The sequence below is a fragment of the Musca domestica genome, unplaced genomic scaffold (genome assembly GCF_030504385.1).
Source record: "Musca domestica strain aabys unplaced genomic scaffold, Musca_domestica.polishedcontigs.V.1.1 8, whole genome shotgun sequence".
In the NCBI taxonomy this organism is placed as follows: Eukaryota; Metazoa; Arthropoda; class Insecta; order Diptera; family Muscidae; genus Musca; species Musca domestica.
The window spans coordinates 7113916-7129731 of NW_026712409.1; the positions used below are offsets into that span (position 1 = coordinate 7113916).

The 15816-nt window shown below is 34.8% G+C and overlaps 2 protein-coding genes across 2 annotated transcripts; one reads left to right on the forward strand and one right to left on the reverse strand.

Annotated features, from left to right (window-relative positions):
* Positions 1 to 663: 663 nt before the first annotated feature.
* On the reverse strand, positions 664 to 6170 carry LOC101896214 (uncharacterized). The gene is made up of 3 exons (XM_005178979.4): positions 5869 to 6170; positions 1125 to 1292; positions 664 to 1053 (listed from the first exon to the last, which is right to left on the reverse strand). Exons 1-3 carry the CDS (start codon positions 5887 to 5889, stop codon positions 904 to 906), a joined length of 339 nt encoding a protein of 112 aa, XP_005179036.1. The 5' UTR covers positions 5890 to 6170; the 3' UTR covers positions 664 to 903.
* Positions 6171 to 11073: 4903 nt separating this feature from the next.
* LOC101890584 (uncharacterized) lies at positions 11074 to 15682 on the forward strand. The gene is made up of 3 exons (XM_005178942.4): positions 11074 to 11258; positions 15316 to 15398; positions 15460 to 15682. Exons 1-3 carry the CDS (start codon positions 11229 to 11231, stop codon positions 15575 to 15577), a joined length of 231 nt encoding a protein of 76 aa, XP_005178999.1. The 5' UTR covers positions 11074 to 11228; the 3' UTR covers positions 15578 to 15682.
* Positions 15683 to 15816: the final 134 nt, after the last annotated feature.

Here is a 15816-nt window from a genome sequence, read left to right on the forward strand (position 1 = left end):
CGGAGGTCCTTTTTTGCGACAGAATTTAATTGCTCCAATATTTTGGCCACATCAATTGGGCGCCACGAAAATGTGAATTGGTGTCTTTGGGAAACATTTTTTTAAACCTTCCACCATAGCAGAATTTTTTGCGACAGAATTTAATTGCTCTGTTATATAATGTTTTGGCCACATCAATTGGGCGCCACGAAAATGTGAATGCTATATGAATATGCCTAAATGTAACATCAAGCATCCCACTAAATGATGAAATGTAAGCTAATAAGTAGTGGTATTTAACAATGCGCTAATAACGTTTATTAAAACCAGATGAGATTTATAACTCATACCATAACATAAAACCATACACACATAGGCACATGCAAATAACATATTTTCTCAAACACACATATGTTAATAATAAGCCATCTCTCCGCTCGGATGAGAGTGAAATTCTGTTGTATTTAATCACTTGTTGGCATAAAATGCCAATGACAAATTAGCAATTACATACATTAGTGAGCAGTTAGAAAACATGTTCATGTATTTGTGTAATTCCTTGAATCCTTTGCCAAGGAAAATAACATAACAAGGCTGCCACGCTCTTGTGTGTGTGTTTGTGCATAATGAAATAGAATGTGCATAGAAAAATATAATTGTCTGAATATAATTAAACAACGACAATGGCAAATAAGTGTATTTAATTTTATAGAACAATTATTAAATCATGTGTACATAGATGTATTGTTTAACATCGAAAATAGAAGAAATCATGTAATGACGTGTAAATAAGGATTGTGCTGTGATGATGTAATATAACATATCATGTTAGACAACGACTTAACAATAAAACAATATAACAAATATTTATTAAGCTATACTAAACAAAGGCAATAGAGGCCTTGGGTATGTGTTTTGTGTGAATTATCTCTTAGGTCCTGGATAATTTATCCAATGTTCACCATTCAAACGACCAAAATCCCGTTGTTGCTGCTCGGCGCGCCTCTCATCCTGCTTGCCATCTTCACCAACACCAATGCGTTCGATGAATTTTTCACCACGAAAACCATGTGTCTGCAAATATTATTTAAGAAAATGTTTTTAATTAGTTTCAATGTGTAAATGAATAAAATATAATGGGTTACCTCATAATATATGGCTCGAGAGTTCCTGGCAGCCTCTGGATCAAAATTCCAATCGGTTCTCTCATGCAATACTGGGGCACCGGCAACGTTATTGGATAATAAATCGGAAATCAAACGATAAACAAAGGCATCCGATGTATGGCATTGGAAAAGCAACACCAAGAGAACCTGTACACGAAGAGTAATAATTTTGAGTTTTAAAATATATCCTTATTAGTAATTAAATACAATAACGGCAAATAAAACGTCTTGTTCAAAAAGCTATTATTTTTCTGTTTTATTGAAATTTAAATTTAATGGTTTCCGGTTTGACATTCTCAGCAAACCAATGCACTGTAAATTTGAGGGAAATTAGAGGCAAAATATACAAAATTGGGCAAATGAGAATCTTCAAGCGATTGTGTGGGACCATCGGCCTGTAATATTCAACAAAAGGTGGCATATTTTGCAAATTCAATTGGGCGCCACATTTGTGTTAAAGCCGATGTAGGGCCCAATATAGGTGTTTTGTTTAGACAAATCACTTGGGCACCGCGATTAAGTTTGGCCACTGTATTGTTCGACAAAATGTTTGTCAAATTGGACTGTATAGATCTACAAAAAGATGTGTAATATTCTGGCAAAATCTTTTTGGGCGCCACGATTGTAGGACAGCCAATGCATCGGTAAAAAGGTATGGCTTATGAGTATAGGGCCATCGGATCGTTCTATTCGACAAAAGGATGTGTCATGTTTTGGTAAAATCAATTGGGCGCCATTATTGTAGAAAAGACTAAGCAATATCATTTGGGCGCCACTACCATTGCATCACCGATTTTTCTATTTTTTGGGCCATTGGACTCCACTGTTCGAAAAAATAAGGATGTGCTAAGTCTTGGCAAAATCAGGGTACACTAAATGCATCATGTTTTGACAAAATCAGTTGGGCGCCACGATTGTGGAAGCACTTATTTATCTTCAAAAAGTTCGAATTATGGGTGTGAGGCCATTGGCCTGTACTGATCGACAAAATAATGTGTCATGTTTTGGCAGCGTTCGAAAATGGAGGTACTGTACCGTAGTGTTCTGTACCGTTCCGACGTGGAGTGGTACACTAAGATAATGTATTTTAGTGATACTGTACCGGAACACAACGATGATTGTAGTGTACCGCCGATTCATGTACAGAGAGTACGAGTTATCACTATCGTCCATTGAACTATTCTCTGCGACAAAATAATATGTTATGTTTGGGCGCCACTATTTTGGGATCACCGATTAATTTACAAAGAGTGCAGGTTGTGCATATGGGGACATTGGACTGTAATACTGGAAAAATAATGAAATACAGGGTAAGATGAAGAAACTGAAACCAACTTCAGACTGCTGTCATTTCCAAGCCACTCGTCCGACAGCTGTTAAAATTATTCTAGTGACAGCTCATTATATTGTTTATAAGCGTACAAAAGCATTTTGGTGAGAATTTTCCAGCAAGAAGTTATTCGTGATGGAATTCAAGCGTGATAGTGGGATTTCTTTATATTTGGCTGTAAAACCACAAGTGGCTATCCTTAGAGCACTCCAGTATTTAAATGTGAATAAATCGTTTGTGTCTCGTACCATCGCTCGTTACTGTGATACTGGTAGCCTGACATCAAAGAAGTGGACGGAAGAAAACAGCAACATCAGCAGAAATGGTTCGAAAAGTAAAGAAGCGTCTTGATCGAAACTCGCGTCGCAGTGGCCGAAAAATGGCTCGGGAGCTGTACATATCGCAATAATCCATTTGGAATAATTGAAAAATAAGCTCGGGGTTAAGCCATTGATATTCCAAAACGCGCAAGAACTTACACCGCAACATAAAGAAAATAGACCCAAAACAGCTAAAGAGTTGCTTCGCTTGGCCGAAAGTGATGAACTGCCGAATTTGGTTTTCTGCGATGAGAAAACATTCGTGGTCTAGCAGTTTGTAAACAAACAAAATAATCGTGTTTACTTGCCAAAGAGGTCAGCTGAAAATGTACACCTTCGGTTGGCCACCAGAACTCAAGCGCCGGCCATGTTATTGGTGTGGGCTGCCGTAACAGCCGATGGTCGCTCTCCGCTCGTATTAATCGACCGTGGCATCAGAATAAATGCCAAATATTATCGCGAAAATATTCTGGAAGGTGTATTAAAGCCTTGGGCACGCAAACATTTCGGCCACAGACCTTGGACATTCCAACAGGGCTCAGCACCATCGCACTCAGCACGCGCCCCCAGGAATGGTTACAAAATGAGGTTCCTTACTTCATTTCTAGCACACAATGGCCACCAAAATCTCCGGATACCAATCTGACTATTGTATCTGGAGTATTTTTGAACGCAAGGTTGGCATTAAAAAACACCTCAAGCAAGCGCTTCGTCGGGAATGGGCCAAAATACAGCAGAGCAACATTCGGGCAGCGTGTGAAGGTTTCATTGACCGTTTGAAAGCCATAATTCATGTCAAAGGTGACCAATACAAATCTAAATTTATTCTAAAATTTGATGCTATTCCGACATTTTTTTGCTTTCATTCAATAAAATTAAAAAAATGAAAAAATTATGGTGTTTGACTTTGTTGCAGTATTTTTATCTCACCCTGTATGTGTATGGGTTCATTGTACTGTACAGACACACCAAAGATGTGTCATTTTTTGACAAACTCAATTGGGCGCCATGGTTTTAGGAAAGTCAATTCAATTGGACTGTACTGAATAATGATTTTTTTTTTGAAAATTCGTTTGGAAAGGGCTGTGGAAAGGACTGTTCGACAAAACAATATATAGTTTTTTTGCGTTATCAATTGGGCGCCAAAAATGTTAGAAAGCCCATGAATCTACAAAGAGTATGGGGTTTGAGTGTGGAGACATCGGTAATATCAATTGGATGTCATATTGGTTTGGTTCCGGACCCTTTAAAAATATTTCTTTGGCCATAAACAAAGCAGAAGGGCTCGAAACAGGTCGAAAGAAAAACTTTTGAAGAATAAAGGGACAGAATTTCTCAAAACATAACAGTATTTAATTTAACTATAAATCAACAGATGGAAGTGTCGATCAAGAACCTTGCATAACATTTCCCATTTTATGTTGTGGGAAAGAGTCGAGTGGTCACTTATTTTGTTGGGTTCCGATGTCTGCACACTCAAATCCCGTACTCATTGTGGATTCATCGGTTTTCTAACGTTTTTGCCACCCAATTGATGGCGCAAAAAATTATACATAGTTTTGTCAAACAGTATAGTCTAGTGGCCACAGGCTTTTTCAACCGAATTTGCCAAAAAAAAAATATATACATCATTAGGTCGATCAATACAGTCCAATTGAAGTGACTTCCCTAAAATCATGGCGCCCAATTGATGTTGTCAAAACATGATACATCTTTGGTGTATCTGCACAGTCCAATCGCTCCAAACACATTACCGGTACTATTTATAGTGAATCGGTGTTTTCACAATCGTGGCCTCCAACTGATTTTGTCAAAACTTAATACATTTTTGGGGTATCTGTACAGTCCAATGGCCTCAAACACAAAACCTGCACTTTTTGTAGATGAATCGGTGATACAACAATCGTGGCGCCCTATTGCCATTACATGGCACTTCCTTTTGTGGATTGATTCGATCATAAACGTTCAATTTGTTTGTACAAAAATTGGATTGGATTGGAAATAAGATTAGAGGCCACAATTTATCGTCGGCTATGCCATCATTTAGGCACATGCAAAATATAAAATTGCGATCTTCAAAACTCCTCAAATCGTGCGATTGCATTATTGTAACATAAGTCAAAAGTTGGTCCTTTTTTGACAATGTCGTATAATTATGTTGATAAGAGCGAAGGGAACCTGTAACAATATAAAATAGCTAAAATCGCAATTAAAAACAGAATACATTCGTAAGAATCGTAAATATTTGCACATAATAATGTGCTAACGAAAATGAGTCAAAAATATACCCGTACTCACAGAAAACGCTCTGAGAAAACAATTATTTTATTTCAAAACAAGTAAGCAAAGGCTATAGTAGTGCGGGGCCGACCATGTGATACCCTACATCACAACAATATGTTAGAAGCCCCCTCATGTCCAAATCCATTTTGGAAGATTTCACTTTTGAAATTATGTCACGGAGCACTGCCCAGATATTTCCCTTAACAATTTGACAAGGGACATTTGCCCAATATTTACAGCTACATATAACCCAAACGTCATCCAAAATGCTAGAATTCTTCCCTGTCCTCAACTCTTTTCTTAGGCGTGTCGATTGGCTTCAATTGTGTGATCGGGAAATTTTTTCTTTTTTTTATACTTTTATGCCAAGAGGTCATTCTGAATTGACAAAATTTGTTAAAATCGGTCCAGCCATTCGTGAGATATAAGCATTCTAGCTAACATCCCATTCCTTTGTATATATATATATAGTTTGTTTCCATAAACATATCTCAACAGATTTGGACCATTTAAAATCATTATTATTTTATCTTTGCTTTACTCCAACGAATAACTACACATTTTAGCCCTCTTAAAAGGTAATAGCACACACAATGACCGTAATAACCTCGCCAGTGGCACATATTTATCTTGCATTAACTGGTTATAACAAAAAAAATTGCCTTGAATTATTATTTTTTCATTTCAAATTAAAAGATTCAATGATCACTATTTTTTTCTTTTAAAATAACGCTTTAATTTAAGTTTTAGATAGGGATTTCTTTACGACATTTTTTTTTTGTCAACTCACACAGCTGGTAATTAGTTTCATTTTTGTTCAGTTTTTTTTTATTTTTTCGGATAAATTGCAAAATAATAGTTGGTGGCTTGGTAAGTTTGTTATGCCCACTTTGATCCACACTTCTTGACTAAATGATAGCCAATTCGGTAAACTTGCTTACAGCCGAGTTTTCATAACAACAAAACAATAACTGCACGGACAGGTGAGTTGGAAGGTATATTGGTTCAATTAAGAGCGGATTTCATAATAAACGAAACTTCATCTCATAATTGAGATCAATCGAAATTGAGACATAAACTTTGCACACAGACTCTTTGCAAGAGATCTCTTTACGTTTAAGAGAGTGCTAAATATTGATTACAAACAACTGGTTTTTGAATTAAAAGAAAAAAAAAACAACAACAGAAGTTAGTGGCACAATGTAAACAAACAACTGAAACAAGGAAGTTTTATTTGTGTTCATTTATAATTTTTTCTTGCTTTTTTTTGCTTTTAGCTTGCCGGCCTAAATTGGTAGGCTGAGCATGCGCTCTCCGCTTCAGTGATTCTTAATAATTTCCATTAATGAAATGAAAATTTGAAGCTTGAAACTTGGTCAATGTATGCCTTGTTATTTTTGTGGGTAGGTGAGCAATTAATTTAATAGTTTCAACAATTGTCTAATAGTTGTTAGGTACTTAAATTAAACTATTTGTTTAACACTAATTCATTGACCTTTGAACTTTTGTGAGCAATACGCATAATATTTGCCGTAGTTAGACTTTAAACCGGCATACACATCTTATGTATAGACCGATCAAATTATACCCTACATCAATGAACTGCAAATTTAAATATGAAAAATATATAAACGGCAAAATGTCAGAACGAACCGGCTTCTGTATACCCTTCGTTATGATAAACAAGTGAAATAGTGTCAGTCGTTATGATTATTCAAATTGTTGAGCCTTTTAGTGGGGGGGTGTTCTCAAGCAGTTGGCCACAATTGACCAATTCGTATCTGAACCAAGTGTAATATAAATATTGAAGTGTGTCATATTTGGCTATATCGACTACTTCGTATACTTTTTACAAAAGATCTTGTGTTGATGGAAAGATTGAGATGTGCCAATGCTTATTTCGGATTTTATGGTCGTTTTTTTTTTTTTTGAACTTTGAACTTTGTGGGGGGAAATGGTCCGACCTCTACCATTTTTATAACAGGTCTTGTGTTGATGAAAATATTGAGATGTGCTTAGCATAAATGGAATCGGATCCTAATTTCGTGTTTTATAAACTTCATGAATATTCAAAATTTTGACCCTTTGTGGGGGAGGTACCAGAAGGTGTGGACTAATATATCTTTACACCAAACCTTGGGTTAATAAAAATATTGTAATGTGTGTAATTTGAAGAGAACCGAATGCTTATTTCCGATTTTATGTTCGTTTTGGTTATTCCAAACTTTGACCCTTTGTGGGTCAGGTACCAGAAGGAATGGTCCTATCTCTACCATATTCATAACAAATCTTGTGTTTATGGGAATATTGAGATGTGCCAAGTCTGAATGGAATCGGATGTTTTATGTTTTATGAGCTTCATGAATATTCAAAATATTTAACCTTTGTGAGGGAGGTACCAGAAGGAGTGGACCGATGTATTCCATCTTTACACCAGACCGTGGATTAATAATAATATTGTGATGCGTGTAATTTGAAGACAATCGGACGTTGGGCTGTTCGGAAAAATTATGAGTCTTTCATATACCCTCCCTCCACCATAACACAGATTAATATTGTCACGGGCCGAACTTTTAAATGCCCTACACCATTTGGAAGGAAATTGAAAAATTGCAAAAAAATCTATATGAAGACGTTGTCACAAACTAAAAATTCCGGTGAATAATGTCGCTAAAATCATCAAAGTACCGAATATCGGGCATAGTACTACCCGCTACGAACTTTGAATACGAAATTCGAAACAATTCCGATGAATGGTATCGCTAAAATAATCAAAACACTTAATATCGAGAGGTACCGTTATATGGGGGCTATACGAAAACGTGAAGCGACATGGCCCATTTACGAACTTAACCGGCCTACTGGAAAAACACAAATTCTGTCTCAACTCGTTCGAAGGTTAGGGTGATTACAACAGACAAACATACAACACTAAATTGTCTTAAAAATTTACGCTGATCCAGAATACTTTGTAAGGTCTACAATGAATATTTCGAGGAGTTACAATCGGAATGACAAAGCTAATATACCCTCCATAAAATGGTGGAGAGTATAAAAAATTCCATGAGAACATCGAAAAATCGGTTCTATAATATCAAAAATACACCCAAAATTAAGAGCTTTACCAACATTTTAGGAAACGTTGCAAATTTTTGGGTGATTGATATTTACAACATAAACTGCCAAGATTCCCTAGTTTCACAATTTTAGTCATATGTTTGCCGTTTTTCTGAAAACTACAAATTTGTTTGAATTTCTCACTCATACTGACGAATAAAACAAGTTCCCTTAAATTGACAACAAAAAAAAAGGAGGTTGCGTAATACACAGCTTCAGCATTGCATGTTTAACGTCATTGAAAGAAAGTATATGCATGCGTTTTTGCAAACTTCAGGCACTCACGCAAAGCATATATTATGAAAAATAAATATTTACATTTTAGAGATACGAGGGTTTATTAAAACAGGTGAATTGAAAATAGAGTTATCATCAGTTCTTCGCACATCATGGTTCATAACATATTCCGAATCGAAATTCAGGGAATTTTTTTTAAAACCAAACAACTTCATTAGCTGATAATGAAGTCATTGCTGAAGTCATTGCATCCTAACCTTAATGTCAAAGCTACCTTCAATTTGATGTCTCTTTAGTAGACTCTGCTGAAACCACCATCGTCTTTTTACACAAAACCACAGAAAAAAAAACTGTGGCAAACATTAGTTCAACTTCAGCTTCCTCAATTTGCAATGGAGACAAAATGTAATGGTCTTTGCGCATGCGTAACTTTATTTTTCCCCAACGTCCCACACACCATTACCAAGAAGTCATTATTACCCTACACAGACATCCCAGAGAACTCGCAGTTCGTTTTAATGAACGTGATCATGATCACGCTGTAAAATTTTGCCATTGTCAGTTTAATTTTCGTTAAATATACAAATGTTTTATTATTTAGATATTTACCAAATAGAAGTGTGTATTTTATTATTATTATGATACCAAGCGAATTGTCTCGAAGGTCTTTTCACGGTTTGTAACTAATACCATGACATGAAAATCTGGGGAGACACCCAAGTGATTTACTGCATACAAGAAAAAAAGAGACTTGGAGACAACTCAACTGAGCATAACATTTATGAGAGCTAAAGACTTTTACTTTTATTTGAGTTGCAACTTGTAAGAGTAAAAGAGAGTTGTCAATATGCACTTAATTTCGAAGAGAGTTTTGACTTTGATTATGCCTACATTACGACAGAGAAGAATGCTGTGCTATGGAATTGGGGATATAAAAATTGTAAAACGGTCATAAGAAATTTAACTTAGAGAGATTTAAATATTAAATAAATATTAACTTAAATTAAAGAAATTTAAATTTGACATAAATTTTGAATATTGCAAGGTAACATTAAATGGCGAGTATGCGAGTATAGTTAAATTTTCCGTCATATAAAGTGGTACCCATTTCGAACTCCGAACGAGGGTATAACTTACTTTCGATAAAGTTGGTATGGGACGATTTGGAATATTTTAATGCTTCTCACCAACCTTCTTCAACCAAATAGCTCTTTTTATTTATACCCTCCATAAGTCATTATTCCGCTTGTAACTCCTCGAAACACTCATGTCAGACCCAACTAAGTGTATATACAGGGTGAGATAAAAAAACTGCAACAAAGTCAAACGCCATAAATTTTACATTTTTTTTAATTTCATTAAATGAAAGCAAAAAATGTCGGAAAAAGCATCAAATTTTAGAATAAGTTTAGATTTATTCAAATTGGTCACCTTTGGCATGAATGATGGCCTTCAAACGGCCAATGGAACCATCACACACTGCCCGAATGATGCTTTGCGGTATTTTGGCCCATTCCCGGCGAAGCGCTTGCTTGAGGTGATCGACACTTTGGTACATTTGGCACATTTACAACTGACCTCTTAAGCAGGTAAACACGATCATTTTGGGGTAAGTTCTTGCACTTTTTGGAATTTCAATGGTTCTACCCCGAGCTCATTTTTCAATATTTGCCGAATGGAATATTGCGATATGTTCAGCCCACAAGCCATTTTTCGCTCACTTCGACGCGGGTTTTGATCAAGTAGCGTCTTTACTATTCGAACCATTTCTGCTGATGTTGTTTGTCTGTTTTCTTTCGTCCACTTCCTTGAAGTCGGGCTACGCTACCAGTATCACGGTAACGAGCGATGGTATGAGACACAAAAGATTTATTCACATTTCAAATGCTGCAGCGCTCTAACGATAGCCACTTGTGGTTTTCCAGCCAAATATAAAGAAATCACACTATCACGCTTGAATTCCATCACGAATAACTTTTTTCTACCAAAATGCTTTTGTACGCTTATAAACAGTATAATAAGCTGTCACTGGAATAATTTTAACAGCTGTCGGATGATTGGCTTAGAAATGACAGCAGTCTGAAGTTGTTTGCATTTTTTTCATATCACCCCTTAAGTCAAGAATATTTGAAATTACTTTTACATTAGAGTTCTCTGCCGTGAAAAATAATATATTTCACTTTAAATTAATGATGAAAGCTCATTTTCACGACGAAGATCGTATGTCACAATAAGGCCTTATAGTTCCTCTGACGTTGCTTATATATTTGCTTATTTAACAACAAATCCCAGGAAGCAAAATAGGATCTTAAAATATTGAATAAGAGATCATCTAAGAGTCAGCTCTTTAAATTTGTATAACATTTCTCTTTACAAGCCTCTCTTTTCTAACACTTGCATGCTTGTTTTGTCAGCATGAAAAATTAACACACGCTCAAGACATTTGAACACAAGTGCCAACTAGTTTCGGTTGTTTGCTCTTTAACTTAATTTTTGTGTAGTTGTAATTTGTACAATTGCATGCTCTGTTGCCTGACACTACCGACACGGCTTGGGACCACGAATAAGACACACACACAGATACAAAAACGAGCAAGCAGAGCCAAGCAATTGTTTGTCATCAACAAAATGATAAATATTCAATTTTTTAGTCACAACTTGGACGAGCTTAAAAACGGTTATAAATAAAAGTCAAACGCTGAGGCAAAAGAAATAACGTCTTTTTCCAGAAACAAAATCCAAATAAGGGAACGATTTTTTAATAATAAGGGAATAACAAAAAATTATATTAACAAAATGTTCAAATTGGGCATACTCCTATTACCTGTAAGTGTGGAATTGCAGAAAATTAAAAAAATCTCTAAATAAAGTAAAAGTGTGGGTAAAGTGTGAAAATCTTTGAAATTAAATAAAATTCACACCTTTTCGAAAGAAGTGCTTATGTACCACTTTAATAAGTGAAGCTAATAACAATTGCAATTAGTAAGAGTTTAAAGAAAAAATCATGAAGTATTGAAACTTTCTTTAGCATGGCATCAATTTCTAAAATGTCTTCAACTAAAAAATTGTCGTCGTTTGCCAAACAACCAACACCTCTCGACTTTCTTTCGTTTTTTTTTTTTATTTGTTTAGCAGCAATGCGGCAATTAGTTGTTATTCTTTAACTACCACTCTTGGTTTCGTGGGGGGGAAACATTAAAAAGCACACACACACAAAGTTTGGCAACCGCAAGCGGAGGGCCAAAAATTAAAAAAAAATACAAAACTTTACTTTCGAAATTGCTGAAAATGTGTTATGAATTTTAATTTAAAATGTAAAAAAAAAGAAAATAAAAAGTTAATGTTTTGGGGGTTTTCCTGTCAAAAAATAAATAAAATAAAATAAAATAAAATAAAAAGAATTACCAACAGGAGATTGACACCAAATGCTGCATAGCCAAATGCTGAAAATCCATAACAATTAAATAAGTCAACATTAAAACTAGTTTGCCTTGAGACATCTCTGTTGTGGCTCTCTGCTGTGGCCTCATTTCATTACTTGGCCTTTTTTGTTAGATGAGAAGGGAAGCTCTTTGTTTGGCGTATTAAGATGAGAGGGAGGGAGGGGAAACGTAGTATTACAACATCTTTTTATTCGCTGTTTTAAAGACCTTGAGGTGTGCATGTGTGTCTCGATTTTTTTTTTGGGTTATCCAAAAAAAAAGTAAAATGTCAGCAGTGTGTCTCGTAGACCATCAAATTGTTCACAGTGGTTCGAAGTTTAAAAATTCGAAAAATTAAAAGAAAACTTATAAACATTTTCATTCAATAATTTGTTAATAATATGTGTGTCTGGTTATCCTAAAATTTGTAACAATTGTTGCTAATTGTTACTGGAAGTCGTCTGTTAACACAAAAGTTCTGAAAAAGAGAGCGATTTGAGAGAACAATTCTAACAGTGATTTCACTGAGAGTTTGCAAATTCTTGCTGCACAAATTTCTTCTTGCAATAAGTTGCAACTCTTCTTCACCTTCCGGTGATGTATATTTGGGCAAGGAATTAAAAAAGACATTTATTTAAAAAAACATGGTTCCATCTGTGTACTTTTCAAACTTTTCTTACAAAAGATAATATAAATACCTCACTCTCTCGGAAAGAAGTTGCTATACAATTTCTGCAGGAAAAGTAACCAGACATACCTAGTAATATCCATTTAAAATAATAATCTGCATTTACTATTATTTACATTTGGTGTGTTCCAGAACTGCAAGAATGAAAAACTACTGCTCTGTTCCAAAAATAAAATAATGTAATTTTTTTTATTTTTCCTTCATGGTATCGAAAAAAAATTAAAAACTAGTAAAAGTACAGAAAGTCAGCACCGAGGCTATGTGTGCTTTTTGTCGGCATAATTCATTCATATTTTTCTTTTTATACCCTCAGCCATATGGCTACAAAGGTTATATATCATTTGATATGGCCAAAACGTGCCTCATCGAAATAACGGTTTAAAACCCTAGGTCTCTTTGAACCAAATTAGGACATTTGGAGTCGATCTAGCGATGTCCGTCTGTCCCTCTGTCTGCCTGGTTGGTGTGCACGATAACTCTCGAAGGGAGCATCCGATTTGACCCAAATTATTATTATTGTCAAACTTATATCGAGTTCGGAGATGGGCAATATCGGTCCACTCCTTCCGTTACCTCCCCCACAAAATGTCAACATTTTCAAAGAAAATAATTTACTGCACAGAAAGAGAATGGATAATCCGATTTTGCTCTTACTTTGCAAATCCTAATATTTCCATCAGTGCTAGGACAGGTGCGAAAATGGACAATATCGGTCAACTCCCTCAAGTACCTCTCCACAAAGGGTCAGAATTTTGCAAAATTATAACTCGTATAAAATGTGATGTAAGTGTCCGATTGTCTTCAAATTACATACATCGCAATATATTTATTAACCCAAGATCTGTTATGAAGATGGAAGAGATTGGACCATTCCTTCTGGTACCTCACACACAAAGGGCGAAAGTCTTGAATAAGCAAAATAATCATAAAATCCGAAATAAGCATCTGGTTCTCTTCATATTTCACACATCTTAACATTTTTGATAACACAAGATCTGTTATGAAGAAGGTAGAGATTTGACCATTCCTTCCGGTACCTCCCACACAAAGGGTCAAAATTTTTCAATATCCATGAAGTTCATAAAACTCGGAATTAACATTCGATTCCATTCAGACTTGGTGCATTGTAATATTTCCATCAACACAAGATTTGTTATAAAGATGGTAGAGATTGGACCATTCCTTCTGGTACCTCCCACACAAAGGGTCAAAATGTTGAATAACCAAAACCATCATAAAATTCGAAATAAGCATACAGTTCTCTTCATATTTCGCATATCCCATTATTTCTACTAACACAAGATCTGCCGTGAAGATGGGATATATTGGCGCACTCCTTCTGGTACCTTCCCCACATAGGGTTCACGATTTTGAAAAACAAAACGCTCAAAGAAAGCGACTCTCTTTAGATTTCAAACATGCAAAAATTTTTGCTAACTCAAGATCTGTTGTGAAGATGATACATATCTGCGAACCCCTTTCTGGTACCTCAACCACATAGGGTCACAATTTTCATTAATTTTACTTCTCATAACTTGCGAAACAAGTCAGCGATTTTTTACAACTTGCTGTATCTAAATATTTCTATAAACCAGAAATATCTTCGATGTTCTTGTAATTTTTCCCATATCAATCTTTTATAGATGAAGTGTAAAAGTTAAATATTTCGGTGCACTGTATTTTTTTAAAAATTATCACATATCTCATATAAAGTGTAGAAAGTAATCAATATTATTCAATATTTTTTATTTTTTTTTACAAATTTACAATTTTTTTAAATATCTTATTTTTTGTTTCCCTAAACCCCCTGTGCAATATGTTTGGTTTAATACAAACACCAGAAATTGCATATGACCGGTAGTTCCTACTTGGTCGTTTGTTGTGTTCGTTTTTTTATTAGTGTAACCCATTTTCTTAAGCTCAGTTTAGTTAAGTGACCCATTCCCCACATTTTAAGGCTAGTCGGAATCAGGTTTTATGACGAGAGAAACGCAAAGCAATTCTCTGTATTTACAAAATAAACAAACGTTTCCTGCTCTTTCCTTAGTTGAGTTTTTGTTGTTGCTGTTTCATACAAGAGATATGATCATGCCATAACTGGTGTAACAACAGCTGATGATGCCTCTTAACAGTAATGAGACAACAACAAAAACGGTAGCAGCTTGTTTACTCTTGTATGTCATAATTGAATATTTGCCTGTGGGTTGTTTTGCTTTTTGTTTTTGCTTTTTTTCTCGAAATTACATAATTTTTGCAATATCTGGTTGAAAGTGTAAGAAAGGCGGGAAGTGTTTTCAAGACATTCATTTTGAAGTAACTATATACATATGTGTGTATGTATGAACAAAAAAAAAATACAACAAAAAAGGCAGCAATTGAAATGTGGGTTTTTAAAGCGAAATGCTTCAATGATTGGCCTAGTGATCGAGAATAAATTGTAAAAATTGGATACTGGATCATAATAATAAAATTAAAAACTGTAGGGCATGGTAGGTTATTGCTCTATGATGGAGGGGACCAAAAGTGGGTTATTTTCAAACTAGGTATATTCAATAGCCCATTACAAAATGGGCACATGTACACTTTAGATGACATTATTAGTTATAAATTAAACGCGTATTATTGATAATATTATGTGGATCTTCACATTACTTATACGTTTAATTGATTCCTCGATGAATATCACACTATTTTACCTATCTATAAAGAAATTCAATTTTACAAAGAAATTCAATTTTAAATTCTTATTTTTTTATTATTTATTTTTTCACAGTTCCTTTTAGTTGTTGTTTGCATGCTGCGCTTAGCTAATGCTACTGTCCAACCAAGAGCACCAAATTTCCAATATTTCGAAAGGTAAATTTGTAATCTCTTGTAATTTAGGAAATAATATTACAATTTATTGTTTTTTTTACAGACCCAAATACCGCTATCCCTATTATGATGCCAATGGTCGTGGTAAATTACTTTATGGCTATGGTGGACCGGATTTGTATCAATACAAAACCTATACCCCACTGGAGGGCATACACTAAATGAGCGAAACGTTATATTATTTATAATTAAAAGTATTCTGTAATTTAATGTTTAAGTTATTTTTTAAATTGACAATAAAGAGAAATTATTTTGTAAACTTTTTATTTACATCTGAGTTTTATTTAACCATGAATCATAAATAAAAAACAAATAAGCTTGGTAAAATAAAGAAGGTAAAGTGATTCCAAATAAGCATTGCCATCTCTGAATTTTCTGTAATTTATCCTGTCAAATGTCA